Raw genomic sequence first — 26,734 nt, 5'->3', positions numbered from 1 at the left:
ATGCATTAACTGAACTAAATAGAAGATATAATGTGAACAAAGAGCTATGTAAAGATCTGATGATGATGGTAAGCTGTGCTGAAAGCAGAAATGGTGGTCTAAGGGGAGGTTACTAACACAGTTCCTCAGGGATCATTTTAGGAATAGTCTTTTGTCATTCTTCCACTAATGACTGAGGACAAAAAATAGTAGCATGTTAGCGAAATACTCATGACACAATCTCAGAAGTATTGTGAATGCTGAAAAAGTATCATTCAGGAAGAACTGAGTAGCTCAATGTACTGGAGTAGCAGAAATGGTGAAATTTAAAATATGCTTTTGGTAACTTAGAAAAAGAAGTTTTGCTGCAAGGTAGGAAATCCTTAGTTGGAACCACCAAAGGAGAAGAAAGGCATTGATTCAGTGGTTAATCAGGAGACAGCTCATCCACAGGATTGACAAGGGTCATGAAAAAGGCAAGTGCTATCATTAGGCAGACTGATGGAGATATTTCAAGTCAAGCTAGAGAAATATTAATACCAGATTGCAAGGCACAGGGAAAATCCATCTAGGCTAGTGTATACAGTTGCCCATGTCAAGAATGAAGACCTTTTTTGTAACTTTTCTATTCAAGAGATAATGAACAGTCTTCCTGGCACATAAGAGGACTGAAATTCTAGACCAGCCTTTTAGGAATAGGGAGTACAAAAAAACCAATTTTCAATCAACATGATAAGGTTGCAAAGGGATGCTGCGATGCGTTCACCTTCTTTGGCAGGGGATGGACTTACAAGATCCCTTCTCGTTCTTTATGTTTGAGCACCCTGTATCGTTGTATGCCATGAGCCTGTAGGGCTTAGCTGACAAAATTCTTTCTTATGACACATACTGTGTTAGATTTTATATGTAGTTTTCAGTGGCAAGTACTTACCTTTTGATAACACTGAGGTACAAACAGAACAGTCTTGTTATGATTGTACTGAAAGAATGAGGATGTGAGTAATATCTGTGGTGTTTGTTAACCAATGTCTCTCTCTTATTTTTGACCAGTGTATCATAGGGTCATTGAAATGGTGAAGGGACCTTTGATTTCAAGCCCATTTACAAGAAAGATGTTACATTATGTTATGTTTGTTATGTTATGTTATGTTCTTCAGACCTTGTTCTGTAATGATTAGAGGCATTAGGGTAAGCAGATTACGCTTATGACTTTAAAGGTCAGATTTTATAATCCTTTTCATTCTCCATCCTTTTTGTCAGAGCAGTTAGTAGAGTAAGATCTCTTGCAGAGAAGGAAGAACTTGTTTCGGTAATTGTCATGAAACACACAGATTTGTAAGCATACGCTATGGGAAACCGAATGTGACAGTGACTCACAAGCAGCTTATCTTCCTGATAAAAAATTGTATGAAACATCTATATTCAGTCTGAGGCCAGTGGAATCTTTTTACTCCGTATTTTCTAGGGTTATATATGTATTTAAGTGAGTTTAAACAGGGGAGTGGCAGGGGGTGTTTCATAACCTTATAGGTGATTACAGTTTATAGCCAAATTATCTCCTGAATTACATTAGCTGAAATCAATGTCTTCTACTAGATGAACAGACTGTTCCATAAAACCTTGACAGATAAAGCATTAATAAGTGTCAGAGCTGACTTGGCCAATCGAATGATTTGCTGACACTTCTTTTTACCACAAGCCTGCACTTTCAAGTTTAGTGCCAAAGGTTCACTATATATAGCTGAAGACAGCAAATAGATATTCTCTTTTTGCGCAGATTTCTAACTAGCTGCCTGTTTCCTTATCTCCTCACTGGGGCAGTGTATTCAGTCAGGAAATTTAAAATATGGTGAAGCTACAGTTGCCCAATCCTGGCCTGGAGGACAGGATACCTTCCCATGCAGAACTTGAGGTCCTTGAGAAAGAAGAGGCAGACTCCAGACCAAAATGGGATAACAAGGCTCAGTATATGCTGACGTGTGTAGGGTTTTGTGTGGGCCTAGGAAATGTGTGGCGGTTTCCATATCTCTGTCAGAGCCACGGAGGAGGTATGTCTTTACTATATCTTAACTAACTTTGGCTGTAAACTAGGTTTAATCTCTCTTTTGGGAAGCAAATAATGGAATATGTTTCGAACTGGTCAGTTCCTGCAAGAACAGTGATGTTCGTCTTTAGAAGCCTGTCTAATGGAGAAGGTTGTTTCACAGGTTGTGAACATCCACTGAAGTCATGTTAGTGATGGAAGAAAAGGACAGGACTGTTTTTATTTCGGGACACAGGATTGATCAAATCAGTCTTGCGCTGTCATGTACATAGTATATTTTCTCAGTCAAAAACTAATGTTACTTTACATACATAAATATATATAATGTATATTTTAAAATATTAATAAACTACTTGGGAGTATGATTCTGATCACAGGTCCAAATGATCTTTTCATAATAGGGTTTTTGTTGGTTTTGGACGGATCTGTGTATCAGCTGTCGGGTCAGCGTGTGTGTAATTTATGACAGGACTAACAGCGTGAAAGTAGTTAACATTAAGAATATATTTTTAGCAGTTGGTGTTATTAAGTCATTTAAAAGCCAAATGTATGATATTTACCACATAATTTACTGTGACTCCTTAGTGTTCAGGTTAGGACTGAATGACTGTATTAAAAATTTTGATTCACTGTTTTGCTGTTTGTTTTTAAAAATGATCTTGAGCTGGACCATTACTTAAATATTATATGACAACATAAATTTCTCATTTTCGAACAGCATTTTCTGCCCACTATCTACTTGTTATCTGCATTTCATTCTGGGATGTTTGTAAAAAACATTTGTTCTTCTGTGGTGTTTGACCTTGGAAGAATATTTTTGGCTTAAGGAACAGTGTTTCAAAGTAATTTTCATTAAATGTACAGTGAGATGTTTAAAAATTGCTCCTCCTCATTAGAGTAGGGACCAAGGACGGCTCTGTGGGGAGCTGCTGATACAAACTCAGGGACGTTTAACAACAGATGACTCAATTGCAAGAAGAGATGCTTTCAACGTTAAAATTTTTCTCACATGGGCTGGTGTTTTAGAGTTTGCAGTGCAAACTGAAGGTCATTTGCAGCACAGCCAACTCTTGTAACAAAAAAGTTACAAGACACACACAAAAAAAATCATAAAGTCCTTTCCATGTGTGACGATTTTAATTTGAAAAAGTGGATGGATTTCTCCAAAATTCATGGCACTCATTGGCTTCTCAGGTTCTTCTACTTAGTCTTAGAAAGTGGACATGCCCTGTTTCCCAGGGTTGACTTATAGGCACTTTCCTGCTTTTCTGTCTACTTTTGCTTTCCCTCGTGTTCTAGCCATATGAAATGCAGCTGAAAAATGAACATCCAACAAACGCAAAGAACTTGTTATGGATCATGGTTTTCTGACTGATGTCAGTGAAGATTTACGAATTGCTTGTGTGTGGCTGTCAGTACTCTGTTTTAATTTATTTTTTTGGCAGCAATTATTTTGCTTTCTCATCAACCTGCGGCTTGTCCTTGCTCAGGAACAGTAACAACAGTTATGCTCAGCTTCTTGCTTCCTTGGGACTCTCTCACTCACATTTCAGGCAGAAGCTGAAAGGCAGCACATAGCAAAGAAATGACGTAGCTGGCTCTGGGCTTAGAACTGCTGTACAGATATATATCCCTGTAGCCAGACCTGCTACTTTCTCTATCGACTCTTCTGCATAACACCAAATGCTGTGACTCATATCAATACCTGAGAGTGAGCAGCAATGCCTTCCCGTGGCTTCCTAGAAAGGACTCCTTAACTTCATCACACATGAGGGTGGAGAGCTGTTGTGCAACCCGTCCTCCTTCCCTGCTGTACGGTGCATCTCAGCCTCTTCTGGTAGGTCTAAATCAACTCCTGCCACCACTGCCATCCTCTCATTACAGCACCTGTTCTCCAACTTCTCTCTTCCATCAGAAAAAAAAAAAAATAATGGCTTTTGCTCTTCTTTGTATGGATGCCTTTGAATTTGAACATGTGACTACCCGTATTGTAAAAACAGATCTTGAAGTTCTTATTTCGGAAGATATTTTGGTGTTGAGATATTTTGTACCTCATGAGATCTTCTGGCTTCTGCATCTCTAATTCCCACTCAACCATGTTCACAGCATAGCAAACACCCAATAGAGGCAGCACACTGCATCATCTTTGATTGCCCAGACACTCTTAATTCTGGCTTCAGCTACCTCCAGTTGGAAATACTAGTGTTTACTAGCCATTTTGACAAGGTTTGCCTTAGTCTTTGCTACTCAGCATGGTGGCCAGGATGATTCATTCATCTTTGCACTTGGGTGGCCCACTCAGGGACACAGATGTGTCTCTGTAACAGAGTCGGAGAAAACTAAAATGTTATGCACCTTCTTCCAAGTTAACCAATACAAAGCATACACCACACTCATGAGTGCGCTGAGGAAGCTCCATTCCCCCTAGTCGGTCCAGTGCCTTTACCCTGGATGGTGTATGTCTTCACACTTCATGTCCTCAAGATAAGTCTTCACTGAATCCTGGGTGCAGAGCAGCGGGAATCCCTGCTGCTGCTCTCTTGCGCTGGAGGTGGGGATTATGCTGCTCCTCAGTCTGTCCCTCACATGATTATTTTATAGAGTCCTAAAGCTCCCTTTGGATCTAACGCTGGCTTATGGCTGTGCATTAAGAGATAGAAAAAAATACAGCTATTTACCACACAGCAAATATCTGCAGAGCATGAGAAAAAATCCTATGTGATCACGTAATTAAAGGTTGTTTCATAAGGTGCATGCAGAATCGAGGTTATATAGACTACCTTAAGAAAAAAGTTGTCTTTGCTATCTTAACTTCTTTCTTTTTGAAATATGAGTTATATGAATGGACATTTGGAGTCATTTAGTACAGGTGAGGTCTGGTAGCAAGGATGTAGACAGACAGTATTTCAGTGAGGACACTTCCAAATGAGGTTGGATGTCCACCTACTTTGTGAATCGGTGTTTGCACATTTTATATCCCTCACAAAACATAAACAGACTATAGTGAAGTATGAAATTTACCCTTGTAGTACTTGGACTTCAAGGAAGATGGATTTTTTCTCTGCAAATTGACTGTAGTGAAGGTAGTTAGGAACGATGAGTTTATAGATAACTCTTATTTTCAGTTGTTTGAATGTAAATCTAGAATTATTTGAGGGCTGCTTCTTCCTAAACACAACACTATGGTAGTGTTTTAACACCGTGAGACCCAAATATACAAAAAGAAATCGGTGGTTACATAATTTACTTACTTTTGTTGTCGTATATTATGAGTTTATATATTAACAAATGGAATATTGACCCCAGTAAAATTTAGTAAAGCACATTTTATCTTTTTCATGTCTTAAAAGTTGTAAAATACATCATCACCACAGGCAAACTAGATTTCAATGCGCACACAATGTAAAAGCTATGGTGTTTGCCTCAGTGCTTTCACTGGCTTAATGAGACTGAAATGTCCTTTCATTTGATAGCTATCTCTAACATTACACATAGCTTTTCTTTGATCTTCATTGAGCCACATGTCATTTAATCAACTGTTAAACATTTTTGTTTCATCCCTGATGAGTAGTATAAAAAAGAGGATGTATATTTAATGTTTAAACCATTGATTAAAAAAAAAAAGTCTTTAAGTCTACAGCTAGCATATGTTTGCCGTACACCTTGCCACTGCGTAAGGGACAACTTCTTCATCTCTGTGCACGCCACACTGAATGAAGTGACAGTAATGACATCAGCAGTTCCTCGCTGGTTCTGGTACCCTCACTAACAGCTGAGGTCTAAGAATATAATGATATAGGAAACCATCACCGTCTGAAGTCTACCTGTCTTAAGAATATAATGATATAGGAAACCATCACCATCTGAAGTCTACCTGTCTTCCCTTTATGAGGAACTATGTGATAAAAAAATAATATTTTTTTCAATTTCACATTAGAAACTCCTAGATTAAAGTGAGAATGGTAGCTACACAGATGTTCAAACCAAATATTATGTGTTCTGAAATACAGTACTGAAACAGGATGACAATCTAACAGCTCAGCTGTAAGGTTTTCAGACTGGAAGATTACTCATTGTTTATATACATCTCTACAGCATTTATTTTCACATCATTGGTTTATTTGTTAGGTTCATTAAATTGTAACAGCTTAAAAAGCATTGATTTTTTTTTATGTCCCAGATAGCAGCTTTGCAGGGTCATTATGAATTATTTTTCCATTATAGCTTCTTTCAGAAAGGTTGGGGAGAAATTGAGAGAAATGGAAAACACAGCAGAGTTGGATTTCTGAGGTGGCTTTTAGAATTGAACCCTGGAAAAAGAAGAACCCAAGACAGAGAAAAAATTGGCATGCATAGTTGAGAACTGCCGTTTTATTTCTCTTGAAAATATACCAATATTCCTACAGGTAAATACAGGCAATTTTACTTATTTGTCCAGTTCTGACATGGCACACTCTGCATTTTTAAGTCATCAGAGCTACCATACTATACATGGCTAGCCCTTCAAGCTAGAAATGTTCTAGTCATATGTTTGCATAGGCATATAGATTCTGCAGTGCAGGTGTATACGCACACCATGTACTGCACATCTGTGATAATGAAAGGGGTGGACAGAGACCCACCTTCTCCATTTGTGTCCATCACAGAACCTGGAATTTATTTCCCGGTGATTCCAAGGTAGCGAGGAAGCTGGGGAGCTGTGAGCACACAGTTGGACCGCACACCCTTTTCATGTGATAGATGGCTCCATGAAGGACATCCTTTCCCCTTTCTATGGTTGCACAAGGAGGGTCATGGAGTACCTTTTATCTGACTGCTCTGTCAAAGATGTGTCATGCTTAAAGACTTCTATGACATCTTAATAAAGGTACCTCTGTAAGCATCTTGAGAAATCAGGAAATCAACTGAGGTAGATAGAGCGCTCATGGCATGCCCACCACAGAAGATGGTTCTGTTCTGAGAGTTTTGCAGCACCTCTGATGCACTGTGCTGTCACAGGGAGAGTTATGGTGTCAGGACAGTACTGTTGCTGAATCTTGCTGTCTTGGAGGGTGAGGCATGATGTCTACCCAGACTGCTATAGCTGTGGGAGTGGAGGTGCACTTTGCATTTAAGGTTTGCAAGAATGTCTCCAGCATGGAAAAAATGGAGCCCAAATGAGAATATCAGTCAGCCTGCTTTCTACTGAAAGTGAAAAGTTGAGGCTACCTTTGAATGCTTTCTAAAGGAAATGCTTCTAATCCTTCATAGGAAATAAATAGCCTGATCTTCCCTCCCTTCTGCTAACAGAGACTACCAAAAAAGTATTTGACAGATGTGATATAAGAAACAAGTGGTCATAGACTGAAAGGACTATAAAGGTTATGTATTTCCTTACGCAACAAGTTCTTTGACCAGGGACAGGATTTCTAATCAAAGCCTTAAGCGACCTCACTGTGACCTGATGAAAATAAAGTGACATGTATTCATTGGGAGCAAAGATGGTTAAGCAATGCACCTTAGCAGAACTAACTGCCAGTCCATTCTTAGTTTCAAGAGACGATCTAAAATCACTGCAGGTTGAATTTCAAAGGGTGACAAGGACTTACCCTGAGCGCGAATGAGGAGTTTGGACCAAGTAGCTGGACGGATCCATCTTCCGGACTTAATGACTACCATTGCTGAGGAAGGGCTTTACCAGAGAGAAGTGAGACTGCAGTACAGCAGAGACATATCCGGCATCTGAAAGGGGAGGTAAAAAGAAAAGATCCAGATGGAGAAGCCATGCAAACTCTGTAGGGTCAGGTTGCAGACTCTTAGGAGGTGTCTTGGGCTTAGAACAGAGAGAATGCTCTGAAACTAAAAATTGCTGGTATAAACACAGTTATCTTGTCCTTATCTCATCTTAGCCTCATGAGAGCTCCTGGACAGAGTGCGACAAGAGGGAAACTGCCTGACATGAGGTTGGAGCACACGACATATTTCTGGCTGCTTGCAGCTCCACGCATTGATAAGTAAATTTGTCTCCGTGAAAGGCTGGAGGCTCTGTGTGTGGAGGTTGTCCCACTGACGCTCCCATGTAGGAAGGAAGCCATTGGGATGTAGAGGGACGGATCTCAACAGTGAGAGGGCACTCATCGCGTATACTGCAAAAATCCTGTTTTCTATGAAAGCAAGAATAAAACAAATGGGAGAAGTGTTATTCACGGGAATAGAGTGGGGTATCAGTAGAGAACAAACTCTTTGAAGCCAATTATGCATGCAGTGCATGACTAATCAGATGAAGGGGGCCCTTATGTGCACTCCAGTACATGTTCCAGCACAGCTAAGCAAGTCCATCCGGACAAAATGGGACAAACCTTTAGAAATGTCAGAAACCATCTGAAAGGACAGAGAGAGTCAGTTCCTTGCAGCGTCCGGGTCTGACACAGGTTCAGTGAATCCCAGAACCTCTGCCAGCGTTGGGTAAGACTTTTGCATCTTCAACAATGATGCTGGGGCACAGGCAGCTGAAGAGTACATCACCATTTCTGGCATAGTTGCCTTTCAGCAGCCAGTCAACAAGATGTGGAGGGAGGACTGCCCCGTTACATCTGACATTAGCAGCTCCTGCTACCAGTGATTTTGTAGAAGTTCCTGGAGTGGTGGGAAGACAGAGGGGAATAACTTAGTCCCTCTAAAATTGCAATATAACCTATATGTTTCAAATGCTTGTGAAATGGAAAGACATATTCAGAAAGACACAAGTCAGGAAGTGATACCATTTGTAATGATAGCTAAGACCACAGTGCTAAATTTTAATTTGCAACTAGAGGAGTTCAGTTTCCTCAAATCTAGGATGGACCACCATCCTTCGTTCCTTTCTGGCATTACAATATAACCCCTTTCCTTCAAGGTGAGTACAAGCTTGAGGCTCCTAGATCTAACAGGTAGCTGCTCGCCACTAATACAAGGGTTTTGTTCTTGCACGGACTACATGGTCTCTGGAAAAGGGAATGTAGCTGAGATGTGAGGACTAGGGAAGAAAACAAAGGGAATACTGTCCTCTTTGGTGATGATGTCCATATGATCCATTTCCCAAGGTGATATATTGACACAGAAGAAAGAAAGGAATAGTCAGTGGAGTTGGAAGTTTAGCAAACATCTCTACAAATAACAGTTCATAGCAAGTCTTTCAGTTTTTCACTAATAAAAAATATATCCGAAGTCAGCTATTCTTCTGTCTCTCTTTTGAAATGTCTTCAGTTTGTCAGTCTCTGGTTTTACAGTGATAGTTAGTTTTTAACGCATACAAGATGAGCTACACTGATTTTGAAAAGTGTTACATTTCTGGTAAGAAGTTTTTGTGTTGCTAAATGACGTACTTTACTGAAGTCTGAGAATATCATGTCTATACAGCTACCTTTGGCAACTGGCTTCAACAAAAAATACATTTGCTGGTGCATCAGTGATTAGTCATTTAACCTGATGTGTGGCATGTGCATTTTCAAAGTGCTCAGCATTTTGAATAGCATTTTATATATTCAAAACTGATGATTTTGATTAGTAAACCTTAAAAATGTCAATGAAAGACAGGTGAGTAACTAGCAGTACTTGAATTCCATGGGAGTGGAAAGCAAAAAGCATAGCCGGCCGATTTTGTTATAGTAATGGCCACTTGATACAACAATATTGTTTTTAGCAGATTTTACTGAAGTACACAGAACATGAAGACTTTGCAGTAATGATCATTTCTAAAACACTGGTGTAGACAGTATCAGGAAGATACCCCATGGAGCAGAAAATCATGCAGTTCAGCTCTTCCAAAAAACATTCAACTGCTTTGAATTCAAAACTATAATTTCCGTTCGTCAAGTTTCCTCATTCACTGTTATCTGATTTTTATTGCATACATGAGGAAAAAGTCAGCAAATACCCACACCTGAACTGTTCACATACTGTTTTGCATTTTTTTAATGCACTTAGATTATTTACTGCCTATGATTAGGAAGTAAAAGACTTTTTGTAATGACAGGTAACCATAATTCTAATATGTAGCAATTTTCAAGCATTTGACTCTGCACTTTGGTATTCCACTGTGGTGTTATATGCTATCTCCATGTCCGAGGTACACTTTATTCAGGAAAAAATTAATTTTTAAAACCTGTTCTGTATAACCAGCCTTGTCATAATGAACAAGGTTTGAACGCTGAACTTCAGATACTCTTCTCCTCAAACGTAAAAGCTGTTGAACACAGTTGCCAGGAAGTTACTGGTTATTTTATGTAGACAGGCCCAGGCTCCTTGCCTAATCTTTGGAGGCATCTTGCTTAGTTCATTCAACTAACTCATATAATTTGCATGATTCACAATTACAAAAACCGTAATCTTTTTCAGACAAAAAAAAGGAAGTCATTCCAGGAAAGTAACTACCTTTCCTCCACTTGCAATCCAAAGGTGGCTTCTTCAAAGTTTAACCTTGGGAGTGTATAATTTGTCTTTATGTTTGTCTCTTGGGAAGAATAAGAATTCCTACCTGAAACCACATATGTAATGAAGTCCCCTGTTTGGGCAATCAGGCAAAAGCATTGTTCAGAAACTGGAGAAGAGTTTCCACAAGTATACTTACAACTCCCTTGCTTTTTCAGAAGTCCTGAGAACTGAAGTTTGTGCTTTATTGTAGTACTTCATTGATGGGAAGCATCTTTCTTTTCTTATCCATTTCAGGAGCCTTCATGATCCCTTTCCTGATTTTGCTAGTCCTGGAGGGTATCCCCCTGCTTCATCTTGAGTTTGCCATTGGTCAAAGGCTGAGGAAAGGCAGTGTGGGTGTCTGGAGCTCTATTCACCCTACCTTGAAAGGGGTTGGTAAGTGAACAGGCTACAAAAAGCCACCTGAGAAAGGACAAGTCTCTGAACGGATAACCTTAAGAGCAAAGCTTCAGGATTTTATTTTGGTGTGCCATAAGAGGTTCCAGGATATATTCCTTTTCCCTTCTCACTAATTCTCCATTGATAGGTCACACTAATCATGATAAGGCGCTGTGACAGTTTTGTGTCTACATTCCCAGGTACTGTAGGTCCTGTTAAAACCTTTCTCTAGTTTGAGACCAATTTCAGGATTCAGAGATATTTTCTGTATTATGATATTGGCTGTTTTTACCATTAGGATGAACATTTAAGTGTGCCAAAAATTTGTTCTGTGACTGTTCTGTGTATAAATAATAGTAGAATCTTTCTCTAAACTGGTCTACCAGAATTCAGCTCCATGTAATGTTACCTTCTTATATCTGAGAGAGGTACCATGCTAAAAGCCACAGAGACAGTATTTTGCAGAAAATACTTCTTCACATCTGTATTAGACTTCTGAGTATTCAAACACTCTATCTGACAAGGTAGTAAAAGCAGCATGATGCACACAGCATTAAAAACTCCACAGATACCTCATTACACAAGAAACATAGGAGGTACCATCTGAACATCGGGAAAGACTGGGAGGGTGACCAAGTACTGGCACAGGTTGCCCAGAGAGGTTGTGGAGTGTCCATCCTGAGTGTCCAGATATTCAAAATCTGCCTGGACACGATCCTGGGCAACTGGCTGTAGGTGGCCCTGTTTGAGCAGGGGGTTTGACAAGATGACCTCCAGAGGTCCCTTCCCACCCCAGCTATTCTGGGATTACCACACTCTTGGAAGAAATACAGCCAGTTAGGACTGTTGTTGGCATCCACTGCATCTGTAAATCAGTTACAAAAGATATTTGTTCATTGCATCTGGAATTTTTCAAACTTTCAGAACCTGAAAGCCCTCAGGAGCTAATCATTAGTGTTTACTGTCTGCCAGAGAAGTCACCAGAGGTTGACTACTTGGGAGCAAGTGGAGAAGGAGAGATACCAGCTTGAATCCACACCTTTTCACAGACTGTGCCTGCTGGGCAGCTATCCATCCTATACTACAAAGATTAGCCAAACACATCTGTTGACCTCTGCAGTGACACTGTGGAAGGGAAAGATAATCCGGGTCTCGTTTAGGCAAAATCCCGACTCAGCCAAGCTTTACATGTCCCAGCATACCAAACTCCCTAGATTTCAGCAGACGAGACTGTGAACAGGATTGTGTAGTGTCTGTAGGGAGTTAGTCCACCCATAATGTTGGCTCCTAAGTGGGTGTCAGCTTCAGTCCCCGAGTAGTTTTAGGCTGTACATCTATGTAGGACTCACCTGTCCATTTAGGTAATGAATTTGCAGCGATTAAACCTACATTAGAAATTAAGAGAGGGGAGGGGAAAGGCTATAAACTATGGAATTAGGGTGGGGAGGAGAGTAGGGAAAGGTTGAGGCTCATACCGTATATTTTGATACGTCTTGAAGACAAGAGTATTGAAATTTACATTGTATTCTGATTTTATTTTTTTTAGGCATAGCGGCAATGTTTGTATCCTTTCTGGTGGGTTTATATTATAATACTATTATTGCCTGGGTAATGTGGTATTTCTTCAACTCCTTCCAAGAGCCCCTGCCTTGGAGTACCTGTCCTCTCAATGACAACAGAACAGGTATATTTTGTGAAATATTGTATTTTGTTGTGCAGAACATTTTTCCATTTCTAGGAATTAGCCTAATTGAGCCTCTTTCTGTAAAACAACAGCAAGGCATGGCAGTCCTGTCAGGAACATTGTGCTATTTTAATATTTGTGTTTTGTAAAAATTCGCATTATATAAAATGTGATCAATGCTTAATCTTTGAGACAAACTTTGACTTCTTGTATGAAACTTCAGGGCTGATTTTGATGTGTTCAAACACTGAATATTCACAAAGTGCAATTCTAGCATAAACATTAGCATTTTCCAGATTTAAACAATATGTTTCACCCGTCTCTTCACCAACAGTCCTCTGTTAGCGTATTGAAAAGGAAAAAAAAAAAGAAAGGGTGCATAATCCATATGCAACACCTGTATCTCTCAATATGACAACAGTCTATAGCCCCTTGGAAACTGCTTGGTGACAGCAGCTTTGTTTTCTGTAGTCAGCCCTGCATGAAACTATGTGAAGCAGATTTTTCTGGTGGGTCGGTGAACAGCTCTTCAGAGATGCTAACCTCACATTTTGTAGGAAAAAAGAAAAATTATAAAGATAGAAGAGTCTTTGAGTGAGCTTCAAAGATTTTATCTGCATGTTTGAATTAATAGAAATAACAATAAAACCTGTATTAAAATCCCTGCTAAACAATTCTCTTTTAAATCTCTCATTTTTCCATGAAACCTACCTCTAAGTACCTGAAATTTGCCAACAACAAACTCGTTGGCATTAGGTGGTATAATTTAAAATACTGGCATTTATTCTTTAACTTCCTTTTTTAAAAAAGGACATACAGCATGACAACCATTTTATGGTTACAGGTTACGTAGAAGAGTGCGCCAAGAGCTCTCCTGTCGATTATTTCTGGTACAGAGAAACATTAAACATCTCCACTTCCATTGACGATTCAGGCGCAATACAGTGGTGGCTTTTGTTATGTTTAACATGCGCATGGGGTGTAGTGTACGTGTGCACGATCAGAGGCATCGAAACAACAGGAAAGGTACTCTGTTGTGGTTTTTTTAATGAGATTATATTCATTATGCTGTTGTGATTCCTTATTCATACAGACTTAATCATACCGTAGAAACTGCCTACTTGTTGATTAAAAGCATGTCTAAAACTTTGTGTGTCATCACTGGGGCTGATTTTTGAAGAAGGAAGCTGAATGCAATTGAATTTAATTTGATTTGATGTAGAGATTTTTGTGAGGGATTTGGCTTCCTTGTCCTTGTAAGTCCTAGTAAAACATTCTTTAGGTATTGCAACCTTAACATTAGTATTAACCTTTAATGCAGGATTGAGAGACTCTGCCTTTTTGCTATAGGCATTCTCTTCAAAACATACATATACAGAGTCATTTGGGTTTTCGTCAGCCCTTAAGATTATCTCTCTAAAAGAGTGACAAATGTCCTGCTTCCCAGTGAAGCCCTAGGAGCCCATCCTTGCATCGGCAGCATCAACCTGATCTCAGGGGGTAGATTATTTTTTATGCTGCTTTTGCATGATCTGAGTTGAATTTCAACACTGAGAAGTTGTCTTAAATGAGCACTATAACTGTAAAAATGTTTATTATCAAAATGTACTGCATATACTGTTCCTCTTGAACACAGTTTTCTGTAGTATGTTAATTGTGACTCCCTTGAAACTTGCCATTATTGTTAGTCACAGTACCTTGTTTATTCCCCTCTTTTCTTCCCTGCAGTGCTATTTTTATTCAAGTGTCCTGTTTTATTTAAGTAAGTGTTTTATTTACATGTTTCTTGTGCAGGCTGTGTATGTAACATCAACTCTGCCATACCTTGTGCTTACCATTTTTCTAATCCGTGGCTTGACGCTGAAAGGATCAACCAGCGGAATTGTGTACCTCTTCACCCCTAATGTAAGTCACTGCATGGTTCACCCGTTCATGAAACACGATGTAGTTCTCTCTGTAATCAACAACTGATTGAAAATTAGGCCCCTCCATCGGTGCTTCTCTAAATGTCCTTCAGATACCTTTAAAATCTTGATTCTGGGGGAGGTTAATCCTTTGCATCAGATGTAAAATATACATATACACACACATTCTCTCTCTCTCTTCAACCCCCCCGTCAAAATCCATTATAAAAACCGGAAGGATCATCACAGAGCAAGGCAATGGGGTTGCCATAAGGGGGCTTGCTTTTTGTCCCTCTATTCTAGTTAAGGACAAGTCTAACTTTAGAGCACGAATCATCCAGTTGGGAGTAGAACCCATCTAATCAGTATGGTTACATGGACAGAAGACCTAAGAGAATGTTTTAATTATGCAACAGTTTTTAAACAAAATTAAAAGGGGTTTCATTTTCCATGAGAAGACCTCTGAACGGTCATTATTAATGCTAAATAATAAGCACCTTTTCTGGAAACAGGCATGGCAGCTGTCATCTATGGAAAGTAATTTGTTTCTCAATTTTCAAAATACTTGTAGAAAACCTACACAGAGCTTTTCTTTTTGGAAAGAATTTAGGTTTGACAATAGCATTGACCTATTTGTTAGCATTCTTCAAAAATGGGGAGTTCTGCATGGTTAATGTTCTTGTTTAATTGTTGTTTTAAATCCCTTGTATTCAGTCTAAAGAGCAAGGTTGCATATGCTTAAAGCTGTATGTCTGACGCCTCAGGTTACCGAGCTGGCTAACCCAGTGACATGGCTGGATGCGGGTGCTCAGGTGTTTTACTCTTTCTCCTTGGCCTTTGGAGGCCTCATTTCATTCTCCAGTTACAACTCTGTTCAGTAAGTAGCCAGGCAAAAGCCAAATTTTACATGAATATTTCATTCTTTCAAATGAAGCATGTCCACTTCTGCCCTGTCAGTCATTACACAGTCATTACTTGGGACCAGGACACCAACCCCTCAGCCAGGTAAGGCACACCTCCGACTGATCCTAGCTCTCCTGAGCCAAGATTTCAGGTTCCAGTGCAGGCTGATTTCCTGCAGAAAGACGCGGTGGTGCAGGCTAGAAAGAAGGGGACTGGCTGCCCACCACCAGCTGATGAGCAGGAGCTTCCTTCGCGGGAGTGCGCAATGCATGGTGTTGCCCTTTGTCTCCACGCTGTCAGAGCTGGGTGATGGTACACACGTTTCAAAGCAATTTACAGACCACAGTTTAAACCTTTAGCTTAGAGGTTAGAAGATATATCTAGAAGTTTTGAAATTCAAATTCGGTTCCTTCCTTTATATATGCGATGGGGCTAGGGAAGAGAGGGAGTATAGACCCCCATCACCCGGGGATGACTCAGTCAGCAAATTATGACATGGTGCTATGTTCTACACTCACCCTCCCAAAATACTGGAGCAACCACCAGTGCCTCTTGGTGCCTTCCATCCCCTCAGCACTGTCCTCTTGAAAGACAAACTGTGCATTCTCTGAACCTAGTATTTCTTATAAATGTCTCCAAATTAAGTTTTGGTTATCTGGTTTGGTCATGCATTAAGAAATGTGTGTTTCAGTTTTGGCTCAGGTTCGACCACAGCACACCAGCATTTCAGCCACTGATGTAATTCCCTGACACCACTGTTGATTTCAGATGTTTTTCAAAAGTTCATCTAGAACTTTTGGTGCCTGCGAGTCTCAGTGCAAGCTGACAAGCCCAGTTCAGGTCCAAGTTAATGTTTCCAGAACCATGAGGAGTAGGGCTGAGAATGTTCTGCATCTTTGCAAAAGACCCAAAGAAAAGGAGCAGTGTCCTCCTGCTTTTTCAACGCACGGGGCTGTGGCACCAGGTCATGTTCCTTCAATTCTCAACCATTCACGGCTTAAGGAGGAAACAGCAGAAAGTAATGAAATTCCCATGGAGATATAAGAAAAAAAACACGCAAATCCCATAGTGTTACGCTGTGGTGTTGGGCCACCTGCAGTCCAGCACCAGCTGGACCAGGTGTGAGAGACTGCTCCTCGATGGTTTGCGAGTATAAACATCTCAGGAAATACCATGAGGTTTCAATGCCATCAGGAATTCACTCATTCATAGCCAGGAGGAACTTGAGCAGCTTACTTTCTCTGAAAGGAAGAAATATTTTTATCAAGCCTGTCATTGAGAATCTCATGTTGCAGTGAAAAAATTGACAGGAGAGTACAGCAAGGAATTTCAATTCAATGCCCTCTCTAGGCACCTATTTGCAACGCTAAAAGTGGGGAAAGGTCAGTGTCACAGGTCTTGGCTGGACAGGCTTGTCTTTCCTCTCCCTTTGAAGGTGATCAGAAAATTAAATATGACAACATCAAGTTAATCTCAGTAGTCCTCTCTTGCCCAAGAGAAATACAGTATCTAGAGCTTTACAGCCTTCTCATAAAACCATTAACTAATTTAATATTGATTCCTTATCTTCTCTCTCAGATGAAAGTCTCTTTCTGGCTCTGCAATTTTTTCATCTTAGCACAGATACACTGGCAAGAAGTGCCTGCAGCAGAGAGGTCTCTACCAAGCAGTTTAACTTTCCCAAGGGAAGAGCTTGTCTGTCCAAACTTATCTGCATAACGTTCCATCGTATTTCCAAAACTTGAGGACATTTTGAACCATCTTTTGTCCAACGATCAAAAAAACTGTTCCCCAGTGCTCTTGGCTACTGCAATTTCACCATGCCAAAGTGCTGTGGAAACTTTTGGTCACTTTTCCTTTCTGACTGTTTGAATTCAGACCCAAATCCTTCACCTTGCAGAAGAATACCCGAGCAGCTAAAATACAGCCTATGCCAATGTGTGTCTCCAGGCATGGAAAGGAGGAGGCATACTTTTTTGCCCCCATGTTTTACTTTCCATCAGCCAGATGTGGAAACAACTCAGGCAGTTATTCCTTATAAGTAGGATTATTTGAGGGGGAAAACCAAAACAAAACCAAAACCAAACAAAAAACAACAAAACCAAAACATAACTATTAAGTTGCTGAAGGCACCAAGTTTCAATTCAATCTCTCTTTAACAGCTTCACTTGTATACTCTTACAGAGCATACTGATGTACCTAAGCATCTGTAGACTACTTTTCTGTTAGTTTTGATAGCCAGTTTTTAGTATTTGTTTTGGGAATGTGTTTGAAAACCGTTGTTTCTTCTCTTTCAATTGCAGTAATAACTGTGAGAAAGATGCTCTGATTATCTCGGTGATCAACGGTTTCACATCCATCTATGCAGCAACTGTCGTATACTCCATCATTGGATTCAGAGCCACAGAAAGATATGATGACTGTTTTGACAAGTAAGTTTTAGGAAAAAAAAAAAAAAAGAGAATATGCAGGTGTGTGTTTGGCTGAGGCAGCTCTGTTAACCTGATGGTAATGGCTTTATCATTTCTAAACAATTACAGCTCGTGACCAACATGGTATCGGATGACCCATTACTGCAAAAAATTTAAATCGAGTGGTATCAATCCCATAGGGAGTGGTAATTATTTGACCCATCTTATTTTCTACATAGATACTGCATAAGCAACCATATTTTACACTATCCCCTGATGTTTCTGAAAAGTAACAAGGGAGGAAGAGAATATTCCATGTTTGAAATTTTTTTAAACAGTTCTTTCAACTATAACTGCAGTTTATGTAACAGTTTCTATTTATATAAAGGTAGATTCAGTTTGTGATATATTATTTCACTAAAACACGCTAGAATATCTATAGTTTTAGAGGTAAATGTGAAAAATCAGTCATTTGCAATAACAGATATGAAACACATTCTGAAAGAATGCATTTACTTAATGGATAAGGCAAGTTTCAATAAAATGGGTTTTGTGAAAAACTGGATTTTACATCACATACTTCAAAACCAACCAAACAACAGAAGGATACTAGGATGCTGCTGATGTTATTTCTACTATGGTTGATGTCAAATCCTCAAATGCCTCCTGACATAGTGGCCAAACTTCGCAGTTCTGCCTTGGACATCACTTGCAATGAGGCGCTGAAAGCGCTGCCCATTTCAAGAAAGCTCCCCGTGACCAGGCAGTTCTGACAGTCCTGCAGAGTCCACAGCTGGATCACAGCGTAGGCACCTCAGGTATTGCTGGTGACTCTGCATACTATGTTGGGAAATTACCCAAATTATTTAATGAAATTCTTCCCATTTTAATTCATTGAATGAAGCTCTACCAACCACTGGAAAATTGTCTAGAAATTCTGGGGGAAAAAAAAAAAGAAAGCAGAATTCACAATAATCTATGCCTGGTGTGCTGACATATGGCATGAATGTAATATGCCCTGGTCCCTGCGTCAGCTCTGTATTTAAATTGCCTCCTGGAGAGCTTAAATGCTTCGTTCTCATCAGAGGTACCTAATTTTACCGGAGCAATTCAGACCCTCTTCTATCCGGGGCTGCCAAACCCTCAGGTTCCGGTCCAGTTCCTCCACATCAGCTGTAAAAGTGCATGATACATAACTGCAGACACCTTACACATCCCCAGAAGCTGCCCAGTCTGGGAACTGGTGCCCAGCCTGGAGCGCAAAGATGGGCACCTACCTTCTGCACAGGTCCCTGAGTGCCCATCCATTTAGCTGCCATCTGTGCCGTGAAAGACAGTATCAGAGTCGCCTTGGAAGAAGAAAGAAAGAATTGCGCATGCACAAAGCTACTGGACTTCCCAATGTCAAAATCTGATCTTGAGCAACAGAAGCATTGCTTCCTTTGTATCTTTATAAAAGACATCTTTCTCTTAATAACTTGATGATGAAAATTAATCCTGAGGATGCTTACAAATACATAATTTCAAATTTCTACTATTTCACTTTTTCAGAAACATTCTTACTCTGATGAATGCATTTGATTTGCCAGAAGGCAATGTAACCCAAGATAACTTCAAACAAATGCAGAAGCTATGTAACATGACTGATCCGACGACTTTTGCAAGCTTGAAGTTTGAATCCTGTGATCTGGAAAGTTTCCTGAATGATGTAAGTTTAATACCCTGACTCCTATCGGTACCATAAATATAGTAGGAACGCATAGCAATTTTTTAATTGCCTAATGCTTTTTCCTCCGAGGTTGTTGGTTTTTTTAATATATTTCCACTGATTGATTGCAGTTGGCTTGGACTGCTCTTGGACTGAAGAATTACTGTTGTTTACCCCGTTTTGCTTTTGAGGAGATAAGCTGTTTAATTCCTCTGAAAAGTATTGGGAACCTATCAGACTAGTAACTAAAACCACAAGTGTTCTAGGCTGACCTCATGTAGCTGGCAAAATAGCAGTGCAGGTATTTCTCTGGAACTGTTTGCAGCCGTGGTGGGACAAGATGACTAGGGAAGAGACTCCCAGAGCGAGGAAGCAGCTGGAGCAAGCCCTGTCCCCATCAGTACGAGTGTGTCACGACACAGAAAGAATGGACCTTGACAATGGGGTGAAAAAAGTTACAAGAAGGAGAATTAAATGGGTGGCCCCCCCCTTTTTTTTTTGTTAAAAAGGTGGTGAATTACAGATGAAAATAGGTGTCCATAAAATTCCATGAAATAGAATTTGTAGTATAATTACAGTAAATATCTTGCTGCATTAGGAGGTCTTTGTGGAAACAGAAAGCATTAAGTATTGTGGTATGGTGTAGCATACACCAAGTCTAGTGAATATTAATGTAAATTTAAGTGCTGCATGGTGTTAATGAGCCTAATTTTGGAGCTTCTGAAATCTTCCACAGGGAGTTGAAGGAACTGGCCTAGCCTTTATCGTGTTCACTGAAGCTATCACCAAAATGCCTGTCTCACCTTTGTGGTCCATTCTCTTCTTCATCATGCTCTTCTGCTTGGGTTTGTCATCTATGTTTGGAAATATGGAAGGTGTGCTTGTACCTTTACAAGACCTTAAGATTATACCCCCCAAAGTGCCTAAGGAACTTGTTACTGGTAAGTGCTTTTTTAGAGACAAGTGACCTCCCCCCTCCCCAGGCAATAGTTTGCAAGATGAAAAATCAACCCACCACCCATCTACCTTCTGATCTGGCATGGTCCTAAGACTCCTGGATAACCTACTGCAGGTTTTCTCATGTCCCCCAAGGGGTCAGGTCCTGTGAGGGTCCTTCTCAGCCTGCGGGCAGCTGCTCACCCTGTGGCTTGCCTGTCAGCCTGCTGGTGGTGATTGTCATCTCCTCCATTGGAAAGCTGGAGGACCCAAGTCCGTCACCCAGGCAGGATTTCTCTCAGGGCAACATCGTCCCATCAGCTAGGAGGAAGAGGACCTGTTTTCTCTCCTCAGCCTTCTCCCGTTTCGTTTGCAGCATCTCCCACCTGTGCGATGTTAGGAGAGTTTTGCCACCTTACCTGCACAGAAGCAGGCCTTCTCAGAGTACCACTAAAAAATAAAGTGGTTACCTTCAGGCTGCAACTGGATTAAAAATTACTTATAAAGCTTTCTAGCTACTGGGAAAATATCTTGGGGGTTTTGTTTGTTTGTTTGTTTGTTTTTCTTTCTTTGCCTAAATGTGCTGTTTTGTTTTTTTCACAGGTCTCATTTGTGTGGGGTCTTACTTGATAGCTTTTATTTTTGTGCTGAAGTCTGGTAATTACTGGCTGGCTCTATTTGACAGTTTTGCTGGCTCTATTCCCTTGCTAATAATTGCATTTTTTGAGATGTTTTCAGTCACCTACATCTATGGAATAGACAGGTATGAAATACAAGTTAAACATTGCTAGAAACTAGTGCACAAATGGATTAGTTGTATAGTTGCAATCTTGCTACAGTTCAGTGCTTATCATTTCTGTTATAGAAATCACTGAAATGATGAAAAATTAGTTTAGGGTTGCTTATTGATTTAGGTTTCTAAAATAGTTCTCAACAGAAGGAAATTAGGCTTTGTCAAGAGTGTGGTGGGAGCTTTTATTTGTACATGAAAGCTTTCCGCTTTTCTATTAATATATTACAATAGATAATTCTCTATGACAATCAGCTAAAATAAACACATCCCTAAGAAACGGCAAGAAAATATTAAGCATTAGCAAATGCCCTGGAGTATAATAATATGAACGCAAATACTATATTTTTAAAGTAGGCATCAGAATGTATGTATTTGCACGTTACAAAATGCCTCTATAGCCCATTTACATTTTAAATATGATGGCATTTGCAATAAATCCTCTTCAGAATAATTGCATCAAATATTTAATTAGCAGAAGCAAAGTACAAGCACATTGGCACTGAGCTGAAAGTTTAAAGCAGAGGTATATCCCAGGCGTCTTCAAAGTGAATGCTTAATGGTGTTGTCCCACGCGGGGATCTCCAGGCAGGCTGCAGAGATCGTTTTACAACAGGATGCAAATCCAAGGCTACTGAGATATGTTCTTAGCTGATAGATTCAGGACTTTACCAGTTGTAGCAGTGAGTAATTTTCCTATCAACTTTCTAGAGATGTGATAAATCACATTTCACCATCTTTCTGTTCATAATTAATACATACGAAATATGAAAAAAGCGTGGGGACTTCAGTCACCCGTAGTTTTTGCTTGAACCTGTGCCAGACCCTGCAGCTGTGCTGCTCCTGGCGATGAGGTGAATGCCCTTGTGGCCCGTCTTCCCGTACTTAGAGTTTTATTTGACCTGAGGAGGTAGGAATCAACTTGGGTAAGTTAGACAAGCAGAGGGAGTACCCTGGCAAAAGGAGGCTTATTTAAATTTGTTAAGGACAGAGGAGTCTGTGTTGATCACTTCTCCTTCCCTTTAAAATCTCAGAACACTTTACAAAGTCAAATTAAAACTCTTCCCAGGACATAAACATGGGCTGAGGCTATAGAGGGGTGGGGACTGATTCAGAAAAGAGCTTCACACCCAACTTTCATGTTTCTGGCCACTACATATCACTGTAGCCCTCATTAAGTACAGAGTTTATCAGGGCTGCCCAAAGGTGGTGGTATCTGCCCCGGATGAGTTTCCATGACCTTTTTCTGAGAAAAGGTCATTGGTAAAAAGATGGCTATCCTGCTTGAAGGACAACCTGCTTGTTATCCGTGGCACTCACGTGAACTACACCTGGACACGCTCTGCAGTCAGGGCTCCATATCATTTTAAGAAAGATACCTAGATCTTAGAAGGTAGGGATGAAAAGATAAAATAAATTTATGTAGTAATTGAGACTCAGCTGAATTCTGTGTATTGGTCGTAGCTGTAGGACCAACTGAACAGTCCCCTCAGACTTATCCCCATTGTCTGGAAAGCCAGACAAGAAGGCTAACAATAGAGGCCCCAAACTTCCAAAATAATATTTTTTAAGAAATGTGTGCACATGGTACTGCATCATATGTAGAGGTCATAAATTGGTTCAGGACTTACTCAGATAGTATCACTCTCAATGCAGGGGTTGTTTCTTCTTGTGGAGAGGTTTTTTGCCTCATTGTCCACTTCATGCTCTATGAACAACCCAAATAACACATTTTTAGCTGTTCTTAATAATATGTAAAGTTAAGTATTGTTTCAGTACTCAACCTGAAAAAACTGGTCAAAATCCAAATTAAGCAAACATGATGCATAGAATCTAATTTTTAAAAGTATTCCAATTTGCTTTTGCTCTTTTTTAATATTGTGTCATTCCTTTTAATTTATGCAGCCCTGAGATGCTTACCCCAAAATTCTGAAACAATAACTGCAGCAGGCTATAGGGCAAGTCCATCCGCACTGACTCTTTTGTGCTGAAACTATTTCGCAGATGCTTCACAGATTTCTCGAAGGAAGTACATTCCCGAAAAGAATTTCCCTGACTGACTTGCTTTTGAGAACTACGATTTAAAAACTTCTAACGTGGTTGCAGCAATAACTGCCCAAATTTGAGCTGCTTAGATCTAACTCCGGATGTTGTTACCAGTCCTCGTTTCACACTGCATTAGCCAAGTCCTGGCAAGCAGAGCTCGGTGTAGTTTGGACACCCCTCTTTATCAGCAGGCACCCTTTGATCCTGACCAGTTTTTACTGTCCTGAACTTCCTGTTTTTGTTTCTAGGTTTAACAAGGATATTGAGTTCATGATTGGACACAAGCCCAATATTTTCTGGCAGATTACCTGGAGAGTTATCAGTCCTCTCATTATGTTAGTTATCTTCTTCTTTTATTTTGTGGTGAAAGTTAACGAAGAACTGCTCTACAACGTTTGGGACCCTAGCTATGTAAGTATATAAACCTAAAATTTTTATTTAGATTTATTTTATGTATTCTTCTTTAATGTAAGAGTCATGTTCATCTTCCATTTGAAACGGTTTTCCAGTAAAAAACATACTACAAGACATAAAGCAATAATAAAAAGTAACGCTTAGAAAAATGAGCCCTGAATTCAGCTGTGACGCCTGCAACTGGTATATAGTGACACCTGAGTAGCTTTTCCGAAGTGGACAAAATCAAAACATTAGTCCAGTTGTCAGACAAGACAAACGGATGCCAGTTCCCCAGCCGGGATTATAGAAGAGCTGGAAATGTCACAACCTTTCTCTGCTGACAAAGGACCAAATCTGTGAAGCCATTTTGATGTTGCACTTGTTTCTGTGTGCATTTAAAATCACAGAACTGCAGAAAAAATTAATATTCCTTAACATTAATATCCAGATTTCTTCTTTCTTCTTCCAAATGTATTGGTGTGATTTAAATTATAATTGCAGCAATAGGTTACCTACTTTTCCTTTCTTCCCCTTGCAGAATAAAAAACTGTATGTGGTACAGAGAGAAGGGCATTTTAGAAAAAGTGTGGTTCCCATCATTTTCTCTGTCACCCCATCTCTTCCCTGCCTGTCTAGCTCTGCTTTTAGTTCTCTGGCATTATACCAGTCGCCTTCCCTAAAGCAGAAACAGCCATGCAGCACACTTAATTTGTAAAGGTGAATTTTAATTTTTGTAAGACAGAGACAGAAAGGGAGAGAAAGGCAGACGGGGAAATGGGACTGCTTTATTCTCTCCTTCTTGGCAACCTCACTTCCTTCTTAACTGTGTTTCTGCCTTTTAAGTGAAAATAAGTCCAAAACAGCTGAGGCTGGAAACCCTTGAGCTGGAAACTGCAGTGGAAGTGGCAAATTATTGTGCTGTTGTGGCTAGCTACTCTTCTGATTGCATTTTGATCTGTTGAATTATTAAATGCGTGCATGTTCCCAGGTATTTGCTCCTCACGACTTTCTACAACTTGATTTTTCACTCTTTCAGGAGGAGTTTCCCAAAACACAGAAGGTTGAATACCCCAACTGGGTGTATGCTATTATTGTAACCCTCTCTGGAGTGCCTAGTTTGTCCATCCCTGCCTTTGCCATCTACAAGGCCATCAGAAATTGCTGTCAGAAAACAAATGATCGTACGGGCCTTATGACCTCCACGTCTGAGAATTCTGTCAATGGAAACTTAAAGCATTCACCATAAAACCATTTTAAAAATGTGGAAGAATGCTTTGTCAGTGAGAGAAGTAAAAATATTTTTTTTAAGGAATCCAGAGTTAATTTTATTTTCATAAAAGGATAACTATGTGCTGTCTCCAGGTAAACATTTGTTTACTTAACAATGCAATGCACTGTGAAGAGTTAATGGCTTGGCTCCCGGGAACAAAACAGCCACATCTGCGAGTGGTTGGGGCACCAGGCCAAATCATTTGTGCTCCTTCTGGTTTTGAAGCCAGCTTGTTTGAAACTGGCTTGCTGTTCTCTGTTTGGGGATGCACTGCGCTTGGCGTGCCGTAAGTGACTCTTCCATGTCCGATCGTTCTGGTTGGGTGGCCAATATAAAGGGTAATTTTGTACTGACTCCTCTTGCACATGAAATGGTTTTTACTTTACATGCCACTGCGATGCACAAAGCCACCATTATTATGCATCTCATGCAGAAGTTTAAAATATTTAATAAAAACATTTCTAAGTATGAGAATGACAAGTCTGATTCCTTTCTAATTCTGCATATTTTATTTATTGCCTCTTACATCCACGTTCCCAGCAGATAGTGCTGCTTTTGCTGATGACAGAAGAGGCAATCTTGCAACGGGGCAGCAGCAGTTCAGGAAACGGCAAAATCTGCCTTCTCTGGCACCCCTGAGCAAGGGGTGCACCACTTGCCTGGGAGGTCCGCGAAGGCACCCAAGTGGTGCAAAGCTCCTTGCCCTCATCTGTCAAGGTGGGTAGCTCTAGTTCACGTACGCACAGACACATGCACCCCACCTTACAGCTATTTCAAGCTTCTAACTTCCGTGTGACGCAGAGGAGCTCCGTCAGGCGTTCCCGTTCCTGATGTGGTCGCTGGAGGGAGAAGGGGGCCCCATTGGAGCACCCAGGCTGGATGCCAGAAGGAGACACGTGTAAGCGTCCCCTCTGGAGAGGTGGTCCCTTTCATCCAGCTGTCCCTGTAGGTAGACAACGCGTTTGTATCACTCTGCAGCTCTTCCTATTCCCCCCTTTTAAGACAAGAATTGATCCAGTTCACACCCTGACACTCCCTTATAGTCAAAATACTCCCCTAGGAGAAATAGGGATATTTAGGGCATATCTACTCTAGAGTGTATCTTTAGAGTAGTATATCTGCTCTAAACAGAGACTGAAGTACCCAAGCATTGTGTGTGTATCTGAATGATTAAATTCATTTGCATTCCAATTTCAATTTTTTTTTTTATTTATTTGAATGTAGGTAATTATTTAAACTATTTAAGGATGTTATTCTGTAACGGAAAAAACAATCTTTTTTGGATTTTCCTGCTGAGGAAAAGCTCAGCCACTGAGAAGGAGTAAAACCGAGTCTGGAGCGGTCGGCTGCAGGTGCCGTGTTGCTAGGATGGCCCCAGCACAGCACAGGGCACCTCCGGACCCGAAGCGCCGCAGCAGCGGGGGCGATGATGGTGTACTGACATCACTTACGCTGATGCCGCGTAAGTGCTGCCAAACCACGCTGCGTGCGCCGACTCGTGCGTGCCCTGTGAGATATCCCGGTAAAGGGACTGGGAAGTTGAGTTGCTCCACCTATGGATCTGGGTGTTTGCAGAGCTGGAGGCAGATGAACTGTGCCTACCTGGGGAGACTTGTGTAGCCTGGATGTGAAACTGGCTTCTGGCTGGATGATCTGCATCCCGACCATATTTCTACGCTTAGCTGCAGAGCAGAGATTTTATTTCTTCCTACGTATTTTGGGGGGAAAAAAATCCATCACCACTTAGATACCCTTCCCATTTTGAAAAGGGGAATGCAGGCATGAAGTGTTGCTTTACCGAAGCAAGCAAGCTGACTGGCTGACCTGCTTAGTG

At 40.5% G+C, this 26,734-nt stretch overlaps 1 protein-coding gene across 1 annotated transcript; it reads left to right on the top strand.

Moving 5' to 3' along the window:
- Positions 1-1,825: 1,825 nt before the first annotated feature.
- Positions 1,826-24,876, top strand: LOC309402583 (sodium-dependent neutral amino acid transporter B(0)AT1-like; the record flags this gene model as incomplete). The annotated part of the gene is made up of 12 exons (XM_081996445.1): positions 1,826-2,027; positions 10,709-10,849; positions 12,399-12,536; positions 13,381-13,562; positions 14,331-14,441; positions 15,205-15,317; positions 17,647-17,775; positions 19,306-19,462; positions 20,199-20,403; positions 21,002-21,161; positions 23,483-23,645; positions 24,667-24,876. The coding sequence occupies 12 exons, from the start codon at positions 1,826-1,828 to the stop codon at positions 24,874-24,876; spliced, it is 1,911 nt and encodes a 636-aa protein (XP_081852571.1).
- Between the last annotated feature and the right edge of the window lie 1,858 nt (positions 24,877-26,734).

The sequence above is a fragment of the Phaethon aethereus genome, assembly GCF_964289735.1.
Source record: "Phaethon aethereus genome assembly, chromosome: 2".
Lineage (NCBI taxonomy): Eukaryota > Metazoa > Chordata > Aves > Phaethontiformes > Phaethontidae > Phaethon > Phaethon aethereus.
Note: the sequence above shows the minus strand (reverse complement) of the source record. Positions and strands in the feature narration are given on the sequence as shown.